The sequence below is a fragment of the Chiloscyllium plagiosum genome, unplaced genomic scaffold (assembly GCF_037043375.1).
Source record: "Chiloscyllium plagiosum isolate Xiang-an unplaced genomic scaffold, Cpla_swu_hap1 HiC_scaffold_37, whole genome shotgun sequence".
Lineage (NCBI taxonomy): Eukaryota > Metazoa > Chordata > Chondrichthyes > Orectolobiformes > Hemiscylliidae > Chiloscyllium > Chiloscyllium plagiosum.
This window is the reverse complement of record NW_028270175.1, coordinates 13,186,100-13,212,051: the sequence shown is the minus strand read 5'-3', so window position 1 is coordinate 13,212,051 and position 25,952 is coordinate 13,186,100. Positions and strand designations below refer to the sequence as shown.

At 39.9% G+C, this 25,952-nt stretch overlaps 1 protein-coding gene and 1 long non-coding RNA gene across 2 annotated transcripts in view; both read left to right on the top strand.

Annotated features, from left to right (window-relative positions):
* Positions 1–24,543, top strand: part of LOC148139766 (uncharacterized) — a 45,303-nt gene extending 20,760 nt beyond the window's left edge. Inside the window, exons 2-3 of the long non-coding RNA XR_015753524.1 lie at positions 14,113–14,206; positions 24,013–24,543. This is a non-coding gene — a long non-coding RNA (uncharacterized LOC148139766). The remainder of the gene's footprint in view (positions 1–14,112; positions 14,207–24,012) is intronic.
* Positions 24,544–24,659: 116 nt separating this feature from the next.
* On the top strand, positions 24,660–25,463 carry LOC122540114 (selection and upkeep of intraepithelial T-cells protein 3-like). Its single transcript, XM_043675423.2, has one exon. It carries the CDS (start codon positions 24,660–24,662, stop codon positions 25,461–25,463), a length of 804 nt encoding a protein of 267 aa, XP_043531358.2.
* Positions 25,464–25,952: the final 489 nt, after the last annotated feature.

Below are 25,952 nucleotides of genomic sequence, written 5' to 3'. Positions count from 1 at the left end.
ACCATTCCATAAGATCATGACTGATTTGCCCCAGGCTTCAACTCCCCTTTCATGCTACCTTAACATAGCCATCAATTTCCTGATATTTCAAAAAACTGTCCACCTCCTCTTTAACTACTTGCAGTGATCTAACTTCTACAACTCTCGGGAGGTTGGAAAGGTCCAGACATTTACTACCCTCTGGACAAGGTAATTCCTTGGCACCTTCAATTAAATGAGCAGTCCCAGTTCAAGATTCCCTTGTAGTGGAAAATAGACACATAAAATAAATGATGAAATTTATTTCACTCAAGCGAACAATTTAATTTCCACTGCTGTGGGAAGCAGCATCAAAGAATTTCACAGCCTCCTATGGTTAAGAGTTTGTAGATTGTACCTGGTGTGACACAATCTGTTTCACTACAAGTTGTGTATTTCCTGTTATCTGAAAGTTCAGCAAGCACCGTGAGATTATGTAAACCATGACATGACTCAGGTAGCTCCCATAATGCTTTCATTTTACAGTCGTTCATCAGCACAGTAGAGTTGACCAAGAAAGTCAAGTGGCAGGGTGACTATGATACCTTCCATGGTATCCAAGAGCACCAATTAAAAACAGTGATAAGGATAAGCTGGCAGCTACCAATGCAGCCATGACAACATTTTCCAGCCAACCTGCTCAGAGATGTTATTACACACCTCGAGAATGGGTGGGACTTTAACCAGGCCTCCTAGTCCAGGCATAGGGACATTATCACTGCACCATAAGAACCCTTCACAGAGCATACCACTGACACTAGAAGCATCAGGTGTGTGGTAAATCTGCATCATCAGTTCACTGATGTGACCACAATACCACTATGCTAGCTGTGTACACAGCACAGAGAAAGGCCACTGAGTACATTGAATCTGTGCAGATCCAATGCTTTCTCATGATATGCCACTTGTTTTAACCACTTTTGTTCTGTTTGATCCCCACCCTGTAATATTCCTTATTACAATTATCTAAGTCCTCCCCAACACTTAAAACACTTTATGGACTCCGTTTCCAAAATGTTTGGGAGCGGGAATTTTATAATCAAATTGTCCCGCATGAAAGAATGTCTTTCTGACTTGCTCTTTTATTCGTCTTGTGGATATTTGAAATGTCTGCCCTCCCGGTTGCTGCCGAAATGAGCAGGGAAAACCAATCACACTATTTAACTTATCAGAATCATTCACAATCTATTAGATCTCACCTCAACGAAAGCCCTGTCACGCCCCAAGCAACTTGCCATTATGGGAGCACTCCTCATCCCTCACAGCCTGTGAGCAAATCTTTCCCCAAAACATGCTTTCCCCATTGCATTCCCATCCTTCCTACAGTGGGTTCCAAAATCTATCATTCAGTCGGTAGCGATCTTCCACTGCTGTTAAAAGGTCATGGATCTGCAATTTCTGAGGAATTCAAAATCTTGCTCCCGGAATGAGTCTGAGAGCTCACATTGGCGATCTCATTTTGCTAGCTGAAAGATGACAACCGAGCTTTAGCTTTGGGAAGTTTGGGATGGAGCCAAGGCCACGCAGGTGGATACTTGACTGGACCTGAAGAGGCGTTCCTCAGGACACTGTACAGGGCTGGACATTGCAGTCTGGGACCCCTCTGAGAGCCTCAGTGCACCCAGCAAGGAGGGGCACCGCCCCACCACTCGCCAAGAACTTGCTTGGTGGTGGGCAGGCTTTACCTGTGCCAAGGTGGACAAAGTGCCGGTGGCCCCTGATTTGGGCCTAAATTTGTGGGAAGGAGTTGTTGCCCTACCGATGGGGTTACCATCGTTGGCAGTGCTTTGTACTCACCTACAACCACTACTCCCATGCCCACCCTCCCATGCCTTACTGCCACCCATCATCATGGGGCCAGGAAAATCCAGCCCAATCATAGAATATAGAAGCAGAAGTAGGCTATTTGGCCCTTGGTCCATGTGATCATGGCTGATCATCTAAATCAGTACGCTGTTTCCACTTTCACTCGTGTTTTGGTTGCTTTTGTCCTAACAACTATATCTATGTGGGTGGCACGGTGTCTTAGTGGTCAGCACTGCTGCCTCACAGCGCCAGGGACCCAGTTTGATTCCAACCTTGAGTGACTGTCTGTGTGGACAGTCTCACCGTGTCTGCATGTGCTTCCGCTGGAGTATTCTGGTTTATTCCCACAGTCCAAAGATGTGCAGGTTAGGTGGATTAGCCATGGTTAATACCAGGTTACGGGAATCGGATGGAGTGCTGAATCTGGATAGGATCCTTTTCGGAGGGTTAGTGTGGACTTGATGGACCAAATGGTCACTTTCTGTAATGTAGAGATTCTATGATCTTTCTTGAAAGTTTTCAATGTTTTGGCCTCAACAGGTTTCCTGTGGTAGGGAATTACACAGGATCACCACTCTCTGGGTAAAGAAATTCCTCCTCATCTCTGCCCTAACTTGCTCCCCCACCTTATCCTTAGACTGTGACCCCTGATCCTGGGCTCCCCATTCATTTATGAACTCTACGCTTGTCTCAATCATTGCAGAGGCTGCCTGACCTACTGAGTGTTTCCAACATTTCCTGGTTCTGTTTCAGACTTCCAACCCTCAGGCTACTTTGTCATTATTTTCCTGCATGTGTGTGGGAAACTTCAATAACTTTAATACAGGCTCTCAATAACTTTTATTTTCCATTCTGGATGATCCAATACAAGTTCCAGGCTGAAATAATGATTCGGATCACCTGATGAAGGAGCGTCGCTCCGAAAGCTAGTGTGCTTCCAATTAAACCTGTTGGACTATAACCTGGTGTTGTGTGATTTTTATATTTCATCTTGTGGCAAGTAAGCTCAATGCACCAGCGCCCTCTAAAGGAAAATGTAAGAATTACCTATGATTTAAAATGGAAGTCCACAGTCCTATTTTAATGTTTTTGCAGAAAAGTGTTTTGATCAGTCAAATGCCTTCCAGTGAAAAGTCTTTTCACCAGGATTTGACCAGAAAGCTGATGGATCTTTAATTGTGGGTTTTCTGCGAAACTGAAGTATTCTGCTCTCTTGAACATGAGATGACTGTAATGGCTTTCCTCAGAGCTTCTCCTGTCCCACCACCGTAGAAGCTTAAGCAAAGAACTAAAATTCTTGTGTATTTCCACTCCCGGCCAATTCTCTGTTGTGTTGGAGGCAACAGAAGAGAGCGTAGCCCATCTGATGTTGTCAGAATTTAATCGCCACTCATCAGTCCAAGTGAAAGATACGTGCGGGGTTTCACCTTCCAGAGGCAGTCATCCAAGTTTCCCACTCTCCAATGGGAATCAAAGTTGGTCAGGCAAGTGTGGCAATACCTTTGGACTAGTAATCCCAAGACCCAGGTGAGTTTGAATCCCAACACTAAACCTAATAAGATTTAATCTGATTTGGTTAGATTTGATTTGATTCATTATTTTGCTTGGTGTGCAGTACAGACAGATCATAGCTTACCAAGTGCATAAGGTAATGGAACAGGTAATATTTGTTATAATTTGAGTTACAATTTAAGTTCAGTTAATAAATTAAAAGCTAGTCTCAGTAATGATAACCATGAAACATTGTTGATCATTATAAAGCCCCTGAGGTTCCTTACTTGGTCCGGCCTACATGTGATTCCAGATTCACGGTAATGCGGCTGACTCTTAAAATGCCCTCGGAAGTTATCTAGCAAGCCACTCAGTTGTATAAATTAATACAAAGTCAAGGAGATTTGAAACCAGACTACGCTGCAGCACCCATACTCTGGAAATTGCAATGGTAAATCCATCCCTGTCAACTTTGCAAAGCTCTTCTTCTTAAAATACAGGGGCAAGATTTGAAGAACTGCTCCAAGCAAAGGCTGAATCATACCTTGTGAATGACGCACAACCAAACACTGCTATCACCATCCCTAGGTATATCTTGTCCCACCAGCAAAATGGAACCATCAGGAATGCCAGCACAGTGGTGTGCAGTTATACAAACATATAATCAGGGAGCAGAAGGGGGCTATTCGGCTTCCTTCAGCCTGCTTTGTCATTCAATAAGATCACAACTGATCTGATAGTAACTTCAAATTCACTGCTCCGACTACATCTAATAATCTTTCATCCCCTTAACAAGAATCTATCCACTTCTCCTTTAAATATACTCAGGGTGTTTGCTTCTATTGCCTTTTTCACAAAGGGAGTTCCAAAGAAACACAGCCCTCAGAGAAAATAAAGCTTCATCTTTGTTTTAAATGGGCAATCTCTGGTTTTAAAACATTGAGTCCTAGCTCTTGACTCTCCTAAGCAAGGGAACATCCTCTCCATATTCAACCAGGCAACAGCCTTCTTGATTTTACCTGTTTTGATCAGATTGTATATGTTCTTCAAACGCTCAGAAGATACAAGTCTAACTTGCCCAAATTTTCCTCATGAGCCAACTCATCCATTCCCAGGTATTGATCTGTTAACTTCCTCTCAACTGCTTCCAATACATGTAAAAGGTGACCAGTACTGTACGCAATACTCCAGATGTGGTCTCACCTGTGCTCTCAACCTGAAACATAATCACCCTATTTTGCATTCACTTCCATTTGCAATACACTACAATATTCTATTTGTTTTCCTACTTACTTGCTGTAACTGCATACTAACCTTTTGTGAATTGTGCATGAGGACACCCATCATGTCCCTCTGCATCTCAGAACGCTGTAATCTCTTATCATTTAGATAATATGCTCCCTTTTTATTGGATAATTTCACATTTTCTCAAATTATACTCCATTTGCCAGTTCTTTGCCCATTCATTTAACCTATTTTTGTCCTTTAGTACCTCCTTATACCATCTCCACAATGTACTCCCCTAGGTGTCAATGTATCATGAGCAAATTTCCATCCCTTCATTCTAGTCATTTATGTAAGTTACAAACAGTTGAGGTCTCAGCACTGACCATGCCAATATCAAAAAAGAACCGTTTATTCCTATTCTCTACTTTCTGGTAGCCAGCCAATCTTCTACCTATGACAGGATGTTTATCCCTATGCCATAAGTTTTTATTCTTACAAATGCCCCTCTTCTGAATGATGGGGAAACACAACAGATCAGTCAAACAAAACATTTGCATGTGTGTTCACCTAAAAGCATTGAGTGGCTGGTCCACTTTGATCTTCACTGGAAGTCTTCAGCATCACACCCAACTCACTGAGGCTGCTTTGACAGTACCTTTTAAAGGGGCACCCATTACCATCTGGAAAATATAGGAGGACCACCATCTATAAGTCGTCCTATAAGCCGCAGACTATCCTGACTAGGAATTACATAGCCATTTCTTTTTTAGATTAGATTAGATTACTTACAGTGTGGAAACAGGCTCTTCGGCCCAACAAGTCCACACCGCCCCGCCGAAGCGCAACCCACCCATACCCCTTACCTAACACTACGGGCAATTTAGCATGGCCAATTCACCTGACCTGCACATCTTTGGACTGTGGGAGGAAACCGGAGCACCCGGAGGAAACCCACGCAGACACGGGGAGAACGTGCAAACTCCACACAGTCAGTCGCCTGAGGCGGGAATTGAACCCGGGTCTCTGGTGCTGTGAGGCAGCAGTGCTAACCACTGTGCCACCGTGCTTCACCGTCACCTGGGCACAATCCTGGATTTCCCTTCCTAACAGCATTGTGGCTGTGTTTATATCTCATACAATGTTGTGGTTTAAAACTCTGCTCACAATCACCTTCTCCATTGCAATTCAGAAAGGGCATTAAATGATGGCCTCAACAGCAATGCCAGCAAAAGAATAAAAGAATACAGGTGCCAATCTTCAATCAATTCCATTCACTCCCAATGATATCCAGAAATGCCTGAAAGAATTTGAGGCTGCATAGTTTGTGAGCCTGACATGATCTTGGCTATAGCACATGTAAACATGTTCCAGAACTAGCCATGCCCTGAGTTATTCCAGTGTACCTATAATATTAGCATCTGCAAGCAATGTTGAAAATTATCCAGCTAAGTACTGTCTCCACAAAAAGCAGGACAAGTGTAACTGAGCCAAAAGCATCATCAGTCTACTCTCGATCATCAGCAAAGTGACAGGAGGGATTGTTGGCAATACAGTGCTATCATGTGGCCCTTACTAAGCAACAACATGCTCACTATGATCAACTTGGGATCTGCCAGAGTCACTCAGCTCAAGACCTCATTACAGCCTTAGTCCAAAGCATGACCAAAGAACTTAAGGTAAGAGGTAAGGTGAGAGTGACAGCTCTTGGACATCAAGGCAGCATTTGACAGTGTGGCACCAGGAAACTCTGACAGAAGTAGAGACAATGGGAATTGGGGAAAATACCAATTGTTTCCGGTCTTGTCTAGCACAAAGGAAGATTGTTGGGTTGATGTAAGTCAAACTCCACTGTCAGATGACATCACTGTAAGAATTCTACAGATTGGCGTCCTTGGTCCAATTATCTTCAACTGCTTCATCAATGACCTTCCCTCTGTCAAAAGTGGGATGTCCACTGGTGATTGCAGTGTTCAGTACCATTTTCTATTCCTCAGATACTGAATAAGCCCATGACCTGGATAACATTCAGGCTTGGTCTGAGAACTGGCAAGTAACCTTCATTACCACAGAAATGCCAGACAATGACTGCCTCCAACAAGAATGAACCCCCTTTTCGCATTCAATGACATTATCGTCAGAATTTGCTGTTACTAACATCCAGAGGGCTTACAATTGATTTGAAACTGAACTAGACCCATCATATAAATGCTATCACTTCTGAAACATGTGAAATGCTGGGTAATTTGCAATAACTCATCTCCTGACTCTACAAAGCTGTTCATCATCTACAAAGCACAAGCTAGGAGTGTGATGAAATACTCCCCGTTTGTCCACATGAGTGTAACTGCAACAACATTCAAGAAGCTTGGCGCCATCCAGGACAAAGCAGAGATAGCAGTTGTTCCACCACCTTAAACATTCACTCCAACCACCATCAACACAAAATACTGTAGCAACTGACCAAAACCTCTTCTAACAAACCTTCCAATTCCTCGACCTCTTCCACCTAGGATGGACAGATGCATAGGAACATCATCACCTGCAAATTTCACTTCCCTTCACCCACCCTGACTTTGAAAAATCTTGCTTTTCCATCATCGCCACTAACTTAAAATCCTGGAATTCCCTTCCTTGGAGCAATTGGTGCACCTACACTACCTGGTTTACAGCAGTTCAAGAAACCAGCTCAGCACCATCCTCTCCAGGGTAATTAGAAATAGGCAATAAATGGTGGCTAAGTCAGTGATACCCACAGCCAGATATGCAATTAGGCTTCATTGTCTATTTGCTTTCTCTTTGTATTCACCATTAACAACGTCCCCCCTGTTACGTGAAAAACATTTGCACTCTAAACACCAAGGCTGAGTATTACAGCTTCCAAATGCAAAGTAGCCCTGGTTAGTTTTGCAGAAGAGCATCCAGCAATATATGTCTCTTATCTTCAGGAGTGAGATCCCCATTGCAACAACGTAACATCTCTACTTCCCACAGTGGTCATGATCTCAGAGTGAAAACGAAAGTTCTGCGTAAATCTGTACCAAATTTAGGGCAGCCTCATGTTACATCTTACCACTGCCCCAAGTCATTTTATAAACAAAAAAACAGAGTCAAAGCTTTCAGTCTCACCTATTTGGACTGCCAGGGATCCCAAATCTGTTTCCAGGGAAAGTTAATTCAGTGACTTATCTACATACTGAATGACCAACACTCTGATCCATCTTCAACTTAATCCATTTCTACCCTGATACACTAAACTATATGTGGATTGTTTTTTTGTTAAATAAATTCCTAATCTAAATTAATTTGGTTTTAATATAAAAGGAAAATACTGAAAATGTTGAAATGGAAACAGAAAGTGTTGAAAATACTCAGCAGGTCTGACAGCATCTGTGGAGAGAGAAACAGAATTTAAGGCTTTGGTTCAAATATGATTCTTTCAGAACTGCCACTCTGTTCTTTGCCTTACTAATTTCTCTGTATATGCATAATCTTCATTTCCACAAAGCAGTAAAATAAGTTGGGTTATTTTTGAATGTGTTTATTGGAACATAAATATTAAACAACTGCCATTAATTTCCACTACTTTCCACCATAACTACTTGCTTTTCAACTCAACATGGAAATCAAAGCACATAGGCATTCATTATCTTATTTTAAATTCAATCCCAGTGAGCTGTAATTACAACTTTTCTGATGACATTTTGTGATAATGTGGGAGGGAGGGGGTAACAACTGTCTTTGCCAAGTGTCTGGCCCCTAACCTCTCATCCGAGATATCAGATCTATTGTATGATTGTGATTTAGTTTGGAATTTGCTCTTGGGCAGTCTGGGAATTTGCTCCAGAATTTACTCCTTTTAAAGCTTAGTGATATTGAAGCTTTGAGCAACCAATTATTTAAAGCCTTCATTATGGTCAATTGCATAGAGCTGGCAGGGAACTGAGCTTACTTTGCATGATCTGCTTGTGGCCTGATATGTTATAAAGCAGTGAGTTCTGAACAAATAAAACCATTGTATTTACATCTACCTTTTACTGTATAAAAAAGGCTGGCTCCCTTAATTAGGCTGAATAATATCCCTTTGATTGCTGCCAAGATTGCCTTGCTCAAACCTGAAAGACAGCCTGTCCATTTTACTCAGAACTGGAGGCATCCTGTCCCTTCTGTTACTCATTATGATTAAATACTTACTGATACACAGACTGCCTGTTTGGTACATGGAGGAAAGACTAATTTTAGTTGTAGCAGCATTTGAAATAAGTAACTTGCTGCAAAATCTACATTGGTGTGATGTTATCAAAAAGATTGCATTGTGGTAAAAGGGAGGCTAATCTGGATTGCTTAAAGCTATTTACTGGCTCCTAGAGGAATATTCTGGTAATGTAGAAAACCAGTCATGAGTAGGCACTGCTGCCTAAATTCTGGATCAATGGTGCTGGAAGAGCACAGCAGTTCAGGCAGCATCGAGGAGCTTCAGCTTGAATTGCTGTGCTCTTCCAGCACCATTGATCCAGAATCTGGTTTCCAGCATCTGCAGTCATTGCTTTTACCTACTGCTGCCTAAATGCCATTGGGGTGGAAGTGGAACAGTGCCTGCCTGTGGATCCAAACTGAGAACACAGAATTTCATTGCATCAAGCAAGCCTGAACAAAATTGAGTGCGCTTGTCTAAATTAGACTGGCAAGCGACAGTGCACCTCGAGGCAACTCACCAGTGATGCATCACAGTTGAATCAGCAACAAACCACAGGTAATTCCCACAAACGAGGTTAGAATGGCTAATGGCCATGGACTGAATTGATATGTTGACCATCATTAAATTCATGCTTGGTTGGTGGTCACACAGAATGTGACCTGCTCATCAATACCAAGCTTCTCCAAAAGATTCTTCAACTAGCAAGACTATCTTCTCCCACGTACCAACTACCTCCAAGAGGTCTCATATTTCCTTTAGGCCTCTACCTAGCCTGTATAAAAATTGGCCTCACAAATCTAGCAGCTGGATCAACATCAATTTACATATTGGGCATTGGCCCTCCTACTGCTAAATTGGTTACTTTAAAAAATAGACACAATGTATTCTCTCCAGCTGCCCGAAATGGATTCAATTAGAAATGGTTAAACTCAGCAGAACTAAGACCTATTAAGTCAAATACAGCATGGAATTTTTATTTTAATTGAGAAACTTGGATTATGGTCTCCATGACACAAGTTTAAAACATAAAAACAACCCAGTGTGTATTTCTTATAGCAGTACATTGCAGAATATACCCAGGAACAAATTATTTTAGAACTAGCAACCTGTAAGGATTAATAAGAGATCTCCAGTTAATATTTCTCTAGGGGTAGAATTTCATGTCGAATTTCAATTTCAGTTTAAGGGAGGGAACCAGTGTCCTCAACTTAAGGGTAATTACAGTGGTATTAAGTTGCTGAAAGCAGACTGAGAATATAGACTAAGGGAAAGGTCAGTGGATGAACAATGGTATTTACACAGATATTTCAAACACTCAGGTCAAAACGAAAAACTTGGTGCAAAACATTAATGACCTGTGTTTAACAAAAGTGGTCAAGGAGGGTATTCAATCAAAGACTAAGGTACATTAAGCACAAAAACTAATGGTAGGCAGAGGACTGGAATATTTTTAGGAAGCGGCAGCAGCTGACTGAAAAGTTAGGAATGAGGTAAAGGTAAGTATGGGACTTTTGGAAGATGCAACTGGGGATTATTAATATTGAGGAAGAGGAAAATGGCAGATAATTTAAACTAACATTTTGCATCCATTTTCACAGTTTGAGGGTATCATACAAATCTCAAAGAAAACAGATAAACAACATGCAAATGGAAGGAAAAGGGCTTATGACAGTCTTTATCATACGGAACAAAATATTTGATAAACAAATAGGATTACAACTAAACAAGTTGCCTGAACCTGATGACCTGCTTCCAACAGTTTTAAAGGAAATGGCTGTAGAGTGGAAGCATCGGTTGAAATATTTCAGATTCCAACAGGGTTTCAGTGCAGTGGAAAACAGCTAATGTGACCCCACTCTATCTTGTTTAAGAAAGGGCAGAGGCAGACAGCATAAAACTGTCGGCCAGTCAATCTAACATCTGTTGTTAGGAAAATGTTCGAGTCCATTGCTGATGAAGAAATAGCAGTTTGTTTAGAAAAGCTGAACAGAATCGAACAGAATCAACATGTTTTTGTGGAAATTAAATGATGCTTGGTAGATTTGCTTGCCTTTAGGTACAAGTAGAGTTGAGTAAGAGGAAATAATATAGTGTATTTAGATTTCCAGAAGTCATTTGATAAGGTGACACATAAATGCTTATTGCACCTGATAAGAGTTCATTGTGTTGGGGCTAATGTATTGGCATGGATTGAGGATTACCTAACACAGAGAAGATAGAGAGTCAGAATAAACAGGTCTTCTTTCAGGTAGGAAAGTCAGAACTAAAGGAATGCAATAGGATAAGTCCTAGGGCCTCAATTATATATTATCTATGTTAATGACATGTGTTCAAATTTTCTGATGATATGAAAATACATGGGAGGACATGTGATGAGTACACAGGAAACCAGCAAAGGGATATAAATAAGTTGAGTAACTGCAAAAACATAGCAGATGGAGTTTAGTATAGCAAAATATGAGGTCATGCATTAAAGGTGGGAAGAATTAAAAAATAAATAATTAATGTAGAGAGACTTCAAATGCATACAGCATAGAGGGAGCTAGGTGTTTTTGTAAATGAAACACAAAAGGCCAGCATGCAGGTGCAGCAAGTAATTAAGAAAGCAAATGAATTTTGACTTTTATACTAGGGGATTGGAGTTTAAAAACAGGGAAGTCTTGTTACAGATACGTCTTCTTATCTGGAATACTGTTTGCAGTTTTTCTCATTGTATTTAAGAACAGTTCTGACGAAGGTCACTAGATTTGAAACATTAACTCTGCTCTCTCTCCACAGGTGCTGTCAGACCTGCCGAGTTTTTCTGTTTTTGATTCTGATTTCTAGCATCTGTAGTTCTTTCAGGTTTTTTTTGTTTAAGATTCTGAGGGGACTTGACATGGTACATGTTAAGAAAATATTTCCGCTATTAGGGGAATCTCAAACTAGAGAATATCATTACAGAATAAGGGACCTTTATTTAAAACTGTCTTGTGAAAGAATTCCTTCCCCCAGAGCATAGTGATTGTCAGGAATTCTGGAACTCAGAGAGATGATGAAAGATAGATCATTTAAAGAGGCAGTAGATAGATTTTTAAAATATCAGGGTGTTGGAGGGTTATTATGAGTTGGCATGAAAGAGGATTTGAGATCTGGAGTAAATCAGCCAGGTTCTCATTGATTGGCAGGGCAGGCTGTGGGGTGCCAAATGGCCTACTCCAGCTTCTATTTGGGATGTTATTATGAGTTCCATAAAGTGAGAAAACCAAGCTGCTTGGGGATAGCATTATCAGTGGAAGGAATTGGTACTACCCCTTGGTTGAGAACAAGTTGAAGGTGGAGTGCCTTAACTCACACTGAGTCCCATTCTCCTACCACCTCTGTACTTACCTACCTATAATAACTTCTGGTCCACCAAACACTTGGTTTTAAAGTTGTCAAATCATTTTCAAACTTTCCTATGCCTTCGCAGTCCTTATCTCTATAAAGTCCTCCAGCCACCCACACAATCAATGTTGACCACTTGTGCATCCCCATATTCACACCACTACAGGCTGGAGCCTTTAACCAACTGGGCCAAAATCTTAAATTCCCTTCCTAAACCTCTCTACGTGTCCACTGTTTTCATCCTTTAAACTGTTTCTTAAAACTTTTCACTTATACCTTCCACTTTCAACAAGCTTTTGGTCATTTAGTCAAATTTTCTTTGGTTCTGTGTTTAGTTTAGCCTTGGACATTTCATTATGTTGACAGCACCATATGACTGCAAGTATTCATGTTAGTATTCATGTAGTTACAAAGGGGAAAAAAAACCATCATCAACATGTGCTTTTGCTGCTTATATAACCCTCTTCCCTAACAGACTGTGAAGACATACAGTCATAGAGTCATAGAGATGTACAGCACAGAAACAGACCCTTCGGTCCAACCTGTCCATGCCAACCAGATATCTAGTCCCACCTGCCAGCACCCGGTCCATATCCCTCCAAACCCTTCCTATTCATATACCCATCCAGATGCCTTTTAAATGTTGCAATTGTACTACCCTCCACCACTTCCTCTGGCAGCTCATTCCATACACGTACCACCCTCTGTGTGAAAAAGTTGCCCCTTAGGTTCTTATACCTTCTTGTACTGGACTCTCCCTCAGAAGAGTCTTTATCTATTTATCCTATCCATGCCCCTCATGATTTTATAAACCTTAATAAGGTCACCCCTCAGCCTCTGACACTCCAGGGAAAACAGCCCCAGCCTGTTCAACCTCTGTCCGTAGCTCAAAACCTCCAACCCAGGCAACATCCTTGTACATAAATGAAATAAAGGAAGTAGGGGTAGAAATTCATCTGATATTTAACACTGATTATTGATATGAAATTCTGTTGATTGCAGTGGAGCTGAATATCTGGCAATGGTTTTGCGCCACAAGATGTGACAAATTTTCACCCCATTAAAATTTGGGAAGAAATTGAGACTTGTTAACTGAAAGTCAAGTCCAAGTCACAAACAATGGAATACGAAAGGAACATCAATGTGTTTCCAATCCATGTCACTAAGTGTGTGGAGGCTAAACCAAATATAAAAGTCAAGAGTGTGGCGCTGGAAAAGCACAGCTTCCGAGGACCAGGAGAATCACTGTTTCGAGCATAAGCCCTTCATCAGGATTTCCTGATGGAGGGTTTATGCCTGTAACGGCTATTCTCCTGCTCCTTAGATGCTCCTTTACCTGCTGTGCTTTTCCAGCACCACATTCTTGACTCTGATCTCCAGCATCTGCAGTCCTCACTTTCTCTTTAATCAAATATAAGTCAATTTCTCAGAAAGATTGAAAAGATAATTAAGAACACTGAACTCAGATATTACCAAACTCCTTGTACAGGCCTTCAGTACATAGATTGAAGCCCTTTTAAACACATGTAAAGATGATTTGTAAACGTTAAAATTGGCTTTCAACCACAAGCAGGTTCATGTGTTGATAGGAATAGATTTGGTTTGTTTATTACACATAGACTTTAATACAATGGACAGCACACCAAATTATTTGTGAGACAAGGGCATTCCATTAAAATTAGTTTGTTTATAATTACAGGTTTCATTCTATTACTAATATTGTAATTAGTAATACTTCACGCTATTATTAATACTTATTAATTATTGTATTATCATGTACTTTAAATTGGTTCAAAGATTATAGAGCTACTATTGCAATACAACCCAGATGATACAATGCTAAAATATTTTTGTCAAACTGCATGCTTAGAATGTCAGATTGGATTGGCACCTTTTCATACACCAAATCTGCACAGGAAACAATGAATGGAGCAAGAGATGAACTTTGCTTTATGGTATGGAACATCAACTTCACATGAGTATACAAATTTCTCCCCTTTCCAATTTAGATATCAGCACTTGGGAAGAACTTAAAACAATAGAGGAAATTTGTCGATGAAAATACCTTGAAAAGAATATCACAAATGCCAAAACAACAGCAAGGTGAACCAGATCAATCTCTCATCTGCAACAATTTCAAAGGGCAGTTATGTTTTTACATATCAATTACTGAGCAATCAATGAATTAATTGCTTTTGAAATTTAGTCACTGTTATTAAGCCAGCAAACACAGCAGTCACACAGCAAGCAAGATGAATGATGAGTAAGCCTGTTTAGTTTTGCTGCCATTACGTAAGTCACCGGGAGAACCTCAAATGGTGGGAACTTTTATAATCACCTGAACATACAAATAGGCTGTTGTTATCCAGCACTTTGCTCAAAATCAGTGTCTAATATTTTGTAACAAAACAAGTTTTGGTCAGCTTAGTCAAGACACAAATTGTTCAGTTCAGAATCTACTTCAGTGTCTAATTGTGATAAATCAGGACCATTTATTGCACGAAACCTTACTTAAATTAAGCAATATTTATAAAACAGTGTATTAAGAATTTAGTGGTAAAACTTTAATCATTTGAATTCAGAGACTTGAAGAAAGGGGAGTAAATATATCAGGATTTCTGCACTTAGTGTTTGCTTTAATGAACTAGTTTCATTTAACCCTTAGACTTAGTGATCTGTCAGTATTTCCTTTGCACAATTGCGCCAGGATGATACATGGGCACGTTGCCTGTAGTGAATGCATAAAAATTCTAATTATCTGCTAAGTCACAGGATTCTGGAATTATTATTTTAATGATTTTTCTGCAAAAGCTTTGTGAGTTGAAGGCTTATAGTCAGCCATCTTGCCACCTCAACACTGTGTTGAAGATTTAACATGAGCATCCATGCTGATCTGGCTTAATTTTATGCATACTAATGTATCATGGTGCTTTGCAATTTCTTGTAAAAATGATTAAGCTGCTAATTAAAGCTGTTTATAACTTGTTTCTCTCGATCTAAGCCATCAGCCACCATGATAATTAACATGCAAATTACCTCAGGGGAACAAAGGCGCAGGGGTCCTCCACTCCCAAAAGTCTGCAAACTGATTTAATTATTGCCTGAATACCAAAACATCACAATTATGAATGGTGGCATTTGTTTTAATGGGCAATCAGATAATTATCCAAATGACATTTTGGGAAAAAAAAACTTGTTTTAGTTTAATTTTTATAGCTTGTGGCTAAGATGATGAAGTTACATCAAACATTTTGATGTCCAATTTACTTTATCCAATGATGATAGACTCAGTGGCATAATAATTGGGCTTCAGATAACATCCAAGGGGCACAGATTGATTGAGATTAAATACATTACAGCTACATTTGGAATGAAAAGCAATTAAATGCTCCAGCATACAAAGGCAGAAGAAAACTATCTGAAAGTTGAGAGTTTGATGATGAGCGCTATAAAAATGACATTCGTGAACTACGTAAATAATTGTGGCTTGTAATTTAGTGTTTTTTGAAGTATCTTGTTTTTTCTCTTGAGTCCTTGTAATATTTAGAATATAAACAAACTGTTTATTTACTCATTAATTCTGAAAACTAAGGATGACAAACATGGCTAAACTTCTAATCCACAGCCGACATTATTAAACATTTATTTCCCTGCATATGAATTTGGACAAAAGAAAGAAAAACTCCTGAATTGTAATGAGTTATTTCAAAATAACTATAGAACTTCATATCACAGAATTTAGAGCTCAGAAAGTAAATACCAGGTGGCAAGTACATAAGGGGAGTTTGATTTAGATTTAGACTTTATTGATATGTGTACTCAAGTACAGGAGTACAGTGAAAATTGTATAATGTTGCCACGTATGGTGCCACCCTAGGTACAAAGGTACCTAGGTACAAAAATCTTTGGTACAAAGTAGTAAAATAAACAAAGTTTAAAAAGTTAAGCATAAACAGGAAAGTAAAGAAATAAGGTAAGAGTTAACATTAAAAGAATGGGGGGGTGCCATAAGACCATAAGACTTTAGAGTGGAAGTAAGGCCATTCAGCCCATCAAGTCCACTCCACCATTCAATCATGGCTGATGGGCATTTCAACACCACTTATCCATACTCTCCCTGTATCCCTTAATTCCTTGCAAGATTAAGAATTTATCGATCTCTGCCTTGAAGACATTTGACATCCTGGCCTCCACTGCGCTCTGTGGCAGTGAAATCCACAGGCCCACCACTCTCTGGCTGAAGGAATGTATCCTCATTTCCATTCTAAATTGATCCCCTCTAATTCTAAGGCCCACGGGTCCTAGAATCCCCGCCTAATGGAAACAAATTCCCAGTGTCCACCCTTTCGAAGCCATGCATTATCTTGTAAGTTTCTATTAGGTCTCCCCTCAACCTTCTAAACTCTAATAAATACAATCCCAGGATCCTCACCATTCATCGTATGTTAGGCCTACCATTTCAGGGATTGTCCATGTGAATCTCCGCTGGACACATTCCAGTGTCGGTATGCCCTTCCTAGATGGGTACAACGTTGCTGAGCCCAATCCTATCCTCACCTGAGGTCCACATGGCCACAACTATTGCAGGATGGCCTTAGGTGTATTGTTTTCTTCCTTTCCGGAATGTGGCAGTTGAGGAAAATTTTCATCTCCAAACAACCCAACTGAGATCAACTAACACAGTGTTTGGGTTTGAACTCCAGACCTTTGGTTATTTACTATGCTTACTGACCAAGCAATTGGAAGGGCTTCCTAGAATCTACTTAATTAAATGTTAAATATTTACTTTTGATCAGAACCCACAGCATAAGTGAGTTCCACACTTTGCGTAAATAATGATGAAGACAAGGACTTCCTGTCACTGGCTGACTTTGGATTTCTCTAATTCTGTGATACCACATAAAGAAGCCTATGATGTCATCATGCACAAGGATTTAGTTCCAATGATGAAACAATCTTAAACAGCGACATCATGAACATATATCAGCTGTGAATTTTTTGTTGTGAGTCACTGCAATCAGCTTTAATTGCACTAGTTCAATGTGATCATTATTGGATTTTGGGAGAGGGTGGGGAGTAAGTCAGTTGGTCAGCGGAGAGCCAGTGAGGACATGATGGGCTGAATAGTCTCCTATGTTGCAACCATTCTATGATTCTATATGGATTCATTTCACCAGGTAAGATCAATACTTAAAGTGTAATAAGATGATTTAAAAGGTCAGTTGCCTTTTTAAAAAGAGGCTTGAAATAAAAGTTTGGCTGGTTTTTCAGCTTGGCGTCGAAGAAAAGCGATTGGTCCTTTTGGTTACAATGACATCATGTGGAATTGTGTGATGTTACGACATGCTTCAGACCACATGTCATAAACATGAGGTTAGAGAAGGTTTTTATTAGGTGGTACACATTTTAACCACTCAAGAAAACTACACAATTTAATTTTGATGAAGAAATCTTACCACTTTGCACTGTCAGTCCAGAACGTCACACAACAGGAGCACAAATCAAAATAATGGGCCTCATGAACAATGTCCTGACCAATGATTGCTGCAACAGTGTGACAATGATGGGGTGAGGGCAAGAGATAAATAAGGAACAACTTAATACTGGATGATGATGATTCAGAGGAGAAAGAGGTGAATATTGACACAAATACCTCCTTGTGTACTATGATGAGAATCAGGAAGCCAAGGAGGAAGATAATGAACAGGAAAGTGAAGAAGGACAACTTGTACTGAAATCAATCCATAACTTCCTTCAAATCTCCTGCATTGAAGTTCCCCTGCCTCAACCTCTCAAATTTTTATTGTGCATCCTATGTTTCATTGCTCCTATGAACAAACTCAAATGTATTCAACTGCTGGGGAGAAGTTAGTTGTGTTTAGTGTATGTGATAATCAAACAGATTCACAGAGTATGAGGTGGGAGTAGAAGATGGATCAGTGTGTGCATCCTATAAGTGAAGGCTAGAATAGTAGTTCTCATGTAGCTTCAGATTTGTGGCATTTCTGCAATTGAAACATTTGGCACAGAGATGAGACATTTGTGATCTACTTGATATTTCATGTTGACACTTGTGGAACAATCTTAAATGAGGGAATCCCAATGGTGGACAAGTCTTCAACTGCCAAGCCATATCTACTAGAAATCATTTTCTAAACCTTTTAACCTCTCTCTCATCCTCACAGAATCTCATTAAAAATTAATTCTTATTGAGCTTTAGGTAACTGTCCTAATTTCCCCTAAAGTAGTTCAATGTTAAGTAATATTTGGTAATATCCACTGAAAGACCTTGGAACAGTTTACAATTTAACAGTGCTTCATAAATGCAAGAATCTGCCATTTGGCACACTGAGGTCATTTGCTCTGAGGAAGCACAACAACAATTTCAATTTGGGACAAATTCAATGTGGGGCAACACCTGGGCAGCTTATTTATAAAACAATGTAGACATCAAGAGAATCTTCAGTGGAATCTAAGTTGGTGATCAAAGCTGACAAATGATCAAGGATCTTTTGGTACATGCAACACCACTGAAGAAAAGATCACAGCACTGGTAGAATAGCGAAGAGAACAATCATCATTCTGAACGTGCTAGTCATAAAGTCTTTCATGTCTTTCAACATTACACTGTTCCCTGGTCTTTGTACTTGATGGTTTCCTGATAGAACAGCTTTAGCAATGCTCAGTGAAGACATACTTAGAGGACCTAGGAGTGGTAATGCCTGGGGCCCTTATGTCAGATACCGTTAAAACACCACCAGTAGAACACAAGAGGAAACATCAGGCAGGTCATGAACATGTTCCAGAGATGTTGATGGCAATATCCTACTGCCAGAGCCAAGCTACCACAGGAAGAGGCCTGGCCTTCCTATACAAAACAAGCAATCTGGTGTAAGAATTGGAATAAATGAAAGAAAGGCACTTGTAGACACCCAAAGGAAGCACTATGTTAGGAAAGAATACATTGGCTTGTATTCATTTATGTATACTGTTGTGTTAAAATATTCAACCAGATAATAATTATTGGTGAGCTTATGCAGAAACATAAATGACTGCTTTGTGCACATTTTCTACAATGCGTTGAAGTATTATTCCTTTATTTGAAGGTGAAGACGAAGGATATAATGCACTGGTAACAAGAGTAGGCTGTATTAAACCCAAAAGAAAACCAGGATTAGTCATGTTGTAATGTCCCATGGAAGAAATCACTGAGGAGAGTTCTATGTGAATGAACATGATGATGTTCACTTGCACGAACTCCTGCTTCAAAATCAATTAGCTCCTCCCCGCAAGTGTTCTGGCCAAGAACATTTTACGTAGTGACTTCAAAAAGTGCACATCAGGGTTCATCTATGCACAACATACAAGCTTTTGCAAACTGCAGAGGTTCTTCTAATTTAATGGGACACGAGAAGCCTTTTAGAGACAAATGCTTTGGTATAATGCATTTCTGTTGCTATTCGGTTTACTCTTAGTGGAGTTATCTGTTTTTCTTATGAGCCTTTAAACCAATGATATTTGCCCCTCGGCTCGATGTAAAAGAGGTTGTGGCACTATTCGAGAAAAAGCGAGGAAGTTCATCCTCCTGAACCTCATTTGTCTATCAACTGGCATGATGTGATCAGATATTCTAGTCATTAATATCTACCTATCGATCTATGCAACTTTCTTGCAAGTCAGTTCCATGAGTTTTAAAAATTATATTGTTTGGGGAATAAGGTAGCTGAAGGATAAGGGAATAGACCTTCTTGACTGCAGATATATCACATTAGAAAGTTGGGCAGGTAACCTAGCATTAAAGTCTATGCTTTCAACCTCATACACGGTGTGTACTGGATTTTCTGATATGTATGCACTTGTGAAGTTTCTGTTGACAATGTAAGGTTGGAATGTTATTCCTAGTATTTGTGATTTGTTCATTAGATCCCAATGGCATAGGCGTGATGGGCCATTTGTCCTCATTCTGCATTCTATGATTCCATGTGGGTTTTGAAGTCAATTTTATGTGTTTTTTTTCTTGTAATTCAGTTTTTTTTTTTCTCTTCTGCAGAAAGAAGAACTCTTCTGCAGAGTAATGTTACTCACAGGTGCTAGCAACTTCCCTAATATGATGCATGCACAGTGATTAGAAGTGAGATTCCTGACTGATTTTTCCTCTTCACTTAATTAGTCCACTGTTAGAATAGTATGACAGCCATAGCCCTGAATGATGTCAGTTGGTTCATTTCAAAGTTAGTTATTAATTTTGCTTTTTTCTAATATTAACTATTCGCCATGCAAATATCAGCAAAAACATGTCAATGAAAAACTCCCAGTCATGTATCAGTCTCCATATAAATGGCCCAGGAAGCATTATTTTCGAGCCAGGAGAGTGTAGAGGTGGAAAGCAATATGGATATTGCCAGATAAAAAGACATGCCACTTCTCAGTTATATGAAAAGCTTTTAGCCCTCACCTCACCAACTGGTTAATGCCCAACCATTCCCCACATTTCCTCACTGTCCCCAATGCCACAGCCATGCCCCATGTCACTTCCATGTTTACCCACCCCAGTATGTAATATGTACAGTACCAATGAACCATATAATAACAATGTCAAGTATAGATATGGAATAAAGATCAGAAATTGCTTTGAAAAGGCTACTACCTTCATGACATTATAATAGTGTCAATCAGACACTCATTCACATTTTCAGGAACAGAAGCTTTACCCCACTTCACACAGATCAAAGAATGGATGACATATTATAGCCTCATTAAATAAAATACATGCTTATTTTCAGCCTGTGAAAATAAACGTCAGCAGAGCTAATACATTAGTTAGTCTTGGAGTTCAGCCATGCATTCATAAAGAGGACATTTGGGGACATCAGGATATCTGGCTATCTGTTTCAATTAACGCAATTCTCACATTGCATCATTATGAAAGCTTGACTGAGGTTCAAGAATCATTAGTTGATTATAACTACTTGCTTGGCATATGGTATAAGCAGCAAGTGATAGACAAAGCTAAGTGATTCTACAACCATCAGATTAGAACTAAGCCCTGCACTCCTGCTGTATCCAATCATGAATCATGGTAAACAATTAAACAACTCACAAATATCCTCATCTTCAATAATGACTGAAGTCCAACATGTCAGTGCAAAAGATAAGGCTGAAGCATTCATGATACCCTTCAGCTGGAAGAGCCAAGATCCAGCTCAGCCTCCTCCAACGGTCCACACCATCACCACTGTCTCTTGAGCCCACATGATTCACTCCATGTGATATTAAGAAGTTGTTCGAGGAATTGGATACTGTTAAGGCTATGGGCTCTGAAAGTATTCTGGCAATAGTACTTAAATGGTGTATCCCTGAATTTGCTGCCCCGCAGCCAAGCTGTTCCAATACAGCTACAACACTGCTGTCTTTCTACTAATGTAGAAAATTGCACTGGTATGTCTGGTGTGCAAAACCCCAAGCTGGCCAATTAGCCATCATCAGTCAACTCTCAATCATCTGTGAAATGATGGAAGGTATCATCAACAGTGCTGTCATGCAGCACCTGCTCAGCAATAACTTGCTGACTGACACTCAGATTGGGTTCTGCCAGGGCCACTCAGCTCCTGACCTCATTATAGCCTTGGTTCAAATATGGACAAAAGAGCTAAATTCCAGAGGTGAGGTGAGAGTGACAGCCCTTGTCATCAAAGCCACATTTGACTGAGTGGCATCAATGAGCCCTCGCAAAACTAGAATGAATGGGAATCGGGGGGAAACTGTCTGCTAGTTGGAGGCATGCCAAGCTCAAAGGAAGATGATTGTGGTTATTGGACATCAGTCATCTCAGCTCCAGGAGCTCCTCAGGGTAGTATCCCAGACCCAACAATCTTCAGTCACTTCATCAATGTCTTTCCCTCCATGATAAGGTCAGAAGTAGGGATGTTCACCAATAATTGCACAATGTTCAGTATCGTTTGTGACTCCTCAAATATGGAAGCAGTCCAAATGCATGAAGACCTGGTCAATAACCAGGTTTTTTCTTCAGATTACCTACAATGCAGAAACAGGCTATTTTGGCCCAACAAATCCACACCAACCCTCCAAAGAGTATCCCACTCAGACTATTCCCCTACCCTATTACTCTACAGGCTGAAAAGTGACAAATAACATTTGCACCACACAAATGCCAGGCAATGATCATCTCCAACAAGAGATAATCTAAATATTGTCTCTTGCCATTCAAAGGTGTTAACATCACTGAATACTCACTATCAACATCCTGGTGGAGATCATTGACAGGAAACTGAACTGAACTAGCCATAAAAATACTGTAGCTACAAAAGCAGAGCAGAGGCTAAGAGTTCTGCAGGGACTAACTCATCTCTTTACTCCCCTAAGCCTCTCCACCAACTACAAGGCACAAATCGGAAGAGTGATGAAATATTCCCCACTTGCCTGGCTGAGTGAAGCTCCAACAGCACTCAATGGATTTGACACCATCCAGGACAAAGCAGACACTTGATTGCCATCACCTCCACCAACATTAACTCCATCCACCACCCACAGTCAGTAAGAACAGTGTGTATCATCCACAAGATGGACTGCAGAAGTTCACCAAGACTCCTTAGACCACACCATCCAACACCATGAACACTCCCACTAAGAAGGAGAGGGGCAGGAGAAACATGAAAACACCACCACCTATAAATTCCCCTCCAAGTCACTTACACTTCTGACTTGGAATAATGGCACCTCACTACTACCTTCTCGAGGGCAACTAGAGATGAGCAATAAACACTGACCCAGCCATGGATGCCCATATCCTATGAGTGAATTTTTAAAAATGCTCAATAGGGCTTAGTGAGCCTGAATCCTTACTCCAAACCAACAAATTCTGGTAGCATTGGAGGTGGGGAGGATTCCTAGAATCGGTTCCACCCGCAATTTGTAAACACTTCCAAAAAACCCCTACCCCAAGTCTTACTCAAGGCCTTAAGCTCAAGATTTGAGACTCCTGTGCAATATTGTTGGAGATATTTTTTATGGGACCTTAAACTAAGGCACTCTTGTCCTCTCCCAGGTTGATATAAGAGATGACATGATACATGGAAGAAGAGTAGGGAATTATCCTTTGTAGCCAATAGCTGTCCCCAAATTGACATCACTAAATTAGATGATCGCATAATCATTGTCATATTGGTAGTTTTGTGAGTTTATTGCTATTTCCTCCACTAGAATACTTCTACAGCTCAAAATACTTTGTTGCTTAAAGTGTTCTTGCCAATCTTTTGGTAATGAAAGATGTATCTAAATACAACTTCTGTTCTTTATCATTCTTTTCTGATTGGCTTTTAATCACAGTGTAAACTGTTCAATAAACATTCATCTAAAATCTAAATGCTCAGCAAGTGCTGTATACAAGCAGTCTTGTGATCTTTGTCATCCAGCCTTGTGGACATTTGAGGAACAGAACAGCTACATAGAGAAGGGAGATTATTTAAAGGGGGGAAGACTTCAGAAAAAAAATTAAAGATCTCAAACTGGAAGTAGGCCTTCAAGCAGTGAGGGCTTTCAGTCGTGGTACTGATCAGCTCACCTTATACTAATTTTGCTTTGATTATTACTTTGTGAATGACTCTTAATGGCAGTGTAAATTTTTCAGTAAGTATTCACCTTAATGACTCTTAATGGCAGTGTAAATGTTTCAGTAAGTATTCACCTTATGTCTATGTGATCAGTACCTTTGAGGACTAAGGACTATTAATAAAGAATTTCTACAGAGATTAGATGGGTGGTGCACGGAAGTACTTTGATGAGCCTTTCTGTGCTGTTCTATATATGGTAGTGTTCTTATTATAATCCCTTTAAACCAAATATATGTGACGAAAGGACATTTTTCCCATGACAACTATGTTTATTTACAGGTGAATGGTGGAACATATGGAAAGGTAAAATCAAGGTGGTGGACAGAATTGTTGAAGCTATAACAATCAACAGGATCATGAGACTACTTCTGATTTTCTACCTATTGTTGCAGTTCCAAAACACAAGAATGGAAACATTAAAGGATTTGATTATTGTTAGGCATGAATCAGTTGTCGGAGTGAAAGAAGGTCATCGATTTACAGCATTCTGCAGACTGAGCAACATTGTATCTGAATCAGGTACCTTTGATATTGAGTGGGAACGAACCACAAATGGCCATACTTTGGAGAGAGTACTCCATCACTCACTCACACCTAATGAAGAAGTAGTCCAATATCTGTCTGAAAAGGTCAAAACAAGAGTGCGTGAAAGCTACCTCAATGCAAGTTTTTCCATCTTGCGCCTTAACCCAACATTACTTGAAGATAGTGGAAAATATTTTTGCTCTGTCAATGGTCTCAAAAGTCTCACTATCACTCTCGTTGTCTGCGTACCATTCAAGGATATTTTTGTAGACTATGAACCAAAGGAAGTAGTGGAAGGAAGTAAAGTGTCAATAAACTGTGCTGCCAAGAAAGGCTTTCCCGAGCCCTTGGTTCAGTGGATTGCTGCAGATGATGACATTACAAAAGAGGCAATCACTGTCATGGAAAAACTACCCGACAAAACATTTGGCATAAAAAGTTCTCTTGTGGTCAATGTTAAGAAGGGAGTAAAGTACATCTGCAGCATTTGGAATAAATACATTGAGAATTTGCTGGTGGACTGGGTATTGCCTTTGCCAGGTGTCACAGTTGCTACACCATATAAAAACATGGTAGGACTAGCTGGAAGTAGTGTTGAGCTGATTTGTGATGTTTCTATTCCAGAGAACGATCCAGTCACCATTGCTAATTTGGGTTTCTACTGGGTCAAAAAGAATTCAAATAGTAAGGAGCATTTGGTATATGCTTTCATAAATGAAGAGGAAGATCTAGCCGGTCAAGATCCAAGATTTGTGGACCGGGCTTTCCTGTACTGGGAAGATTTTTTGAATGGGTCTCCAGACTTGAAGATAAAAGATGTTACAATTGAGGACATGGGAGAATATATTTGTAGGGTTAAAAGAAATGATAAGATAATAGATGAAGATCTTTTGGAACTTCGAGTGGCAACACCCTATAGTGAACCAATAATCACGTATGGACAACATTCATCCAACTTCCGGAACGTGTTCCTCATCTGCACAACTAAAGGAGGATTTCCTCTGGGAAACATCAGTTGGTTAGCAGATAATGGCAAAGACATCACCTCTCGTGCAAAAACAGTCATTACGTTGTCAGATAGATATTTTGATTTCAGAAGTGGCCTGCATGTTTCAGTGGCTGAGGGAACTCGGTTCACCTGTGCCATATCAAATCCTTGGCTGCCAGACAAATCAAGCTCAACAGTAACTTTTATTAATGAATAAACGGTGAGTGCATCTATATTTACTGGCTTGTGGTGTACATGTATGAAAAAAATTGTATGTTTTTTTAAATAAATGATTGAAAATGCTACTCCTTGTATAATAAGACTATTAGGTACCATTGATTCATCCACTAACATTGCATTCCTTCAATGGATATAACCATAAATTCTCTTGCAATGTACTCACTCAATCACCACATTTGATCCTACTGATGCCATTCCATGAACAATGAAATTCTTCTTTTAATTCTCTAAACAGTGGAATATGAAATTACTTACCACTTTGGCATGAAACAGATACTGCAGATCAGAGGCTATTATAGCAACCATCCATTTCCGTTCATTGCAAATGACAATTGGTAAGTTTCCATAATAGCCAGCCAATTCACCTTGTCAGTTCACATCAAAGCTGCAAGTTGAAAATCAACCCCAGTGTTTTTTTGCACCTCTTACAAAACTAGTTATTCAAACACGACATTATCTTTGATAT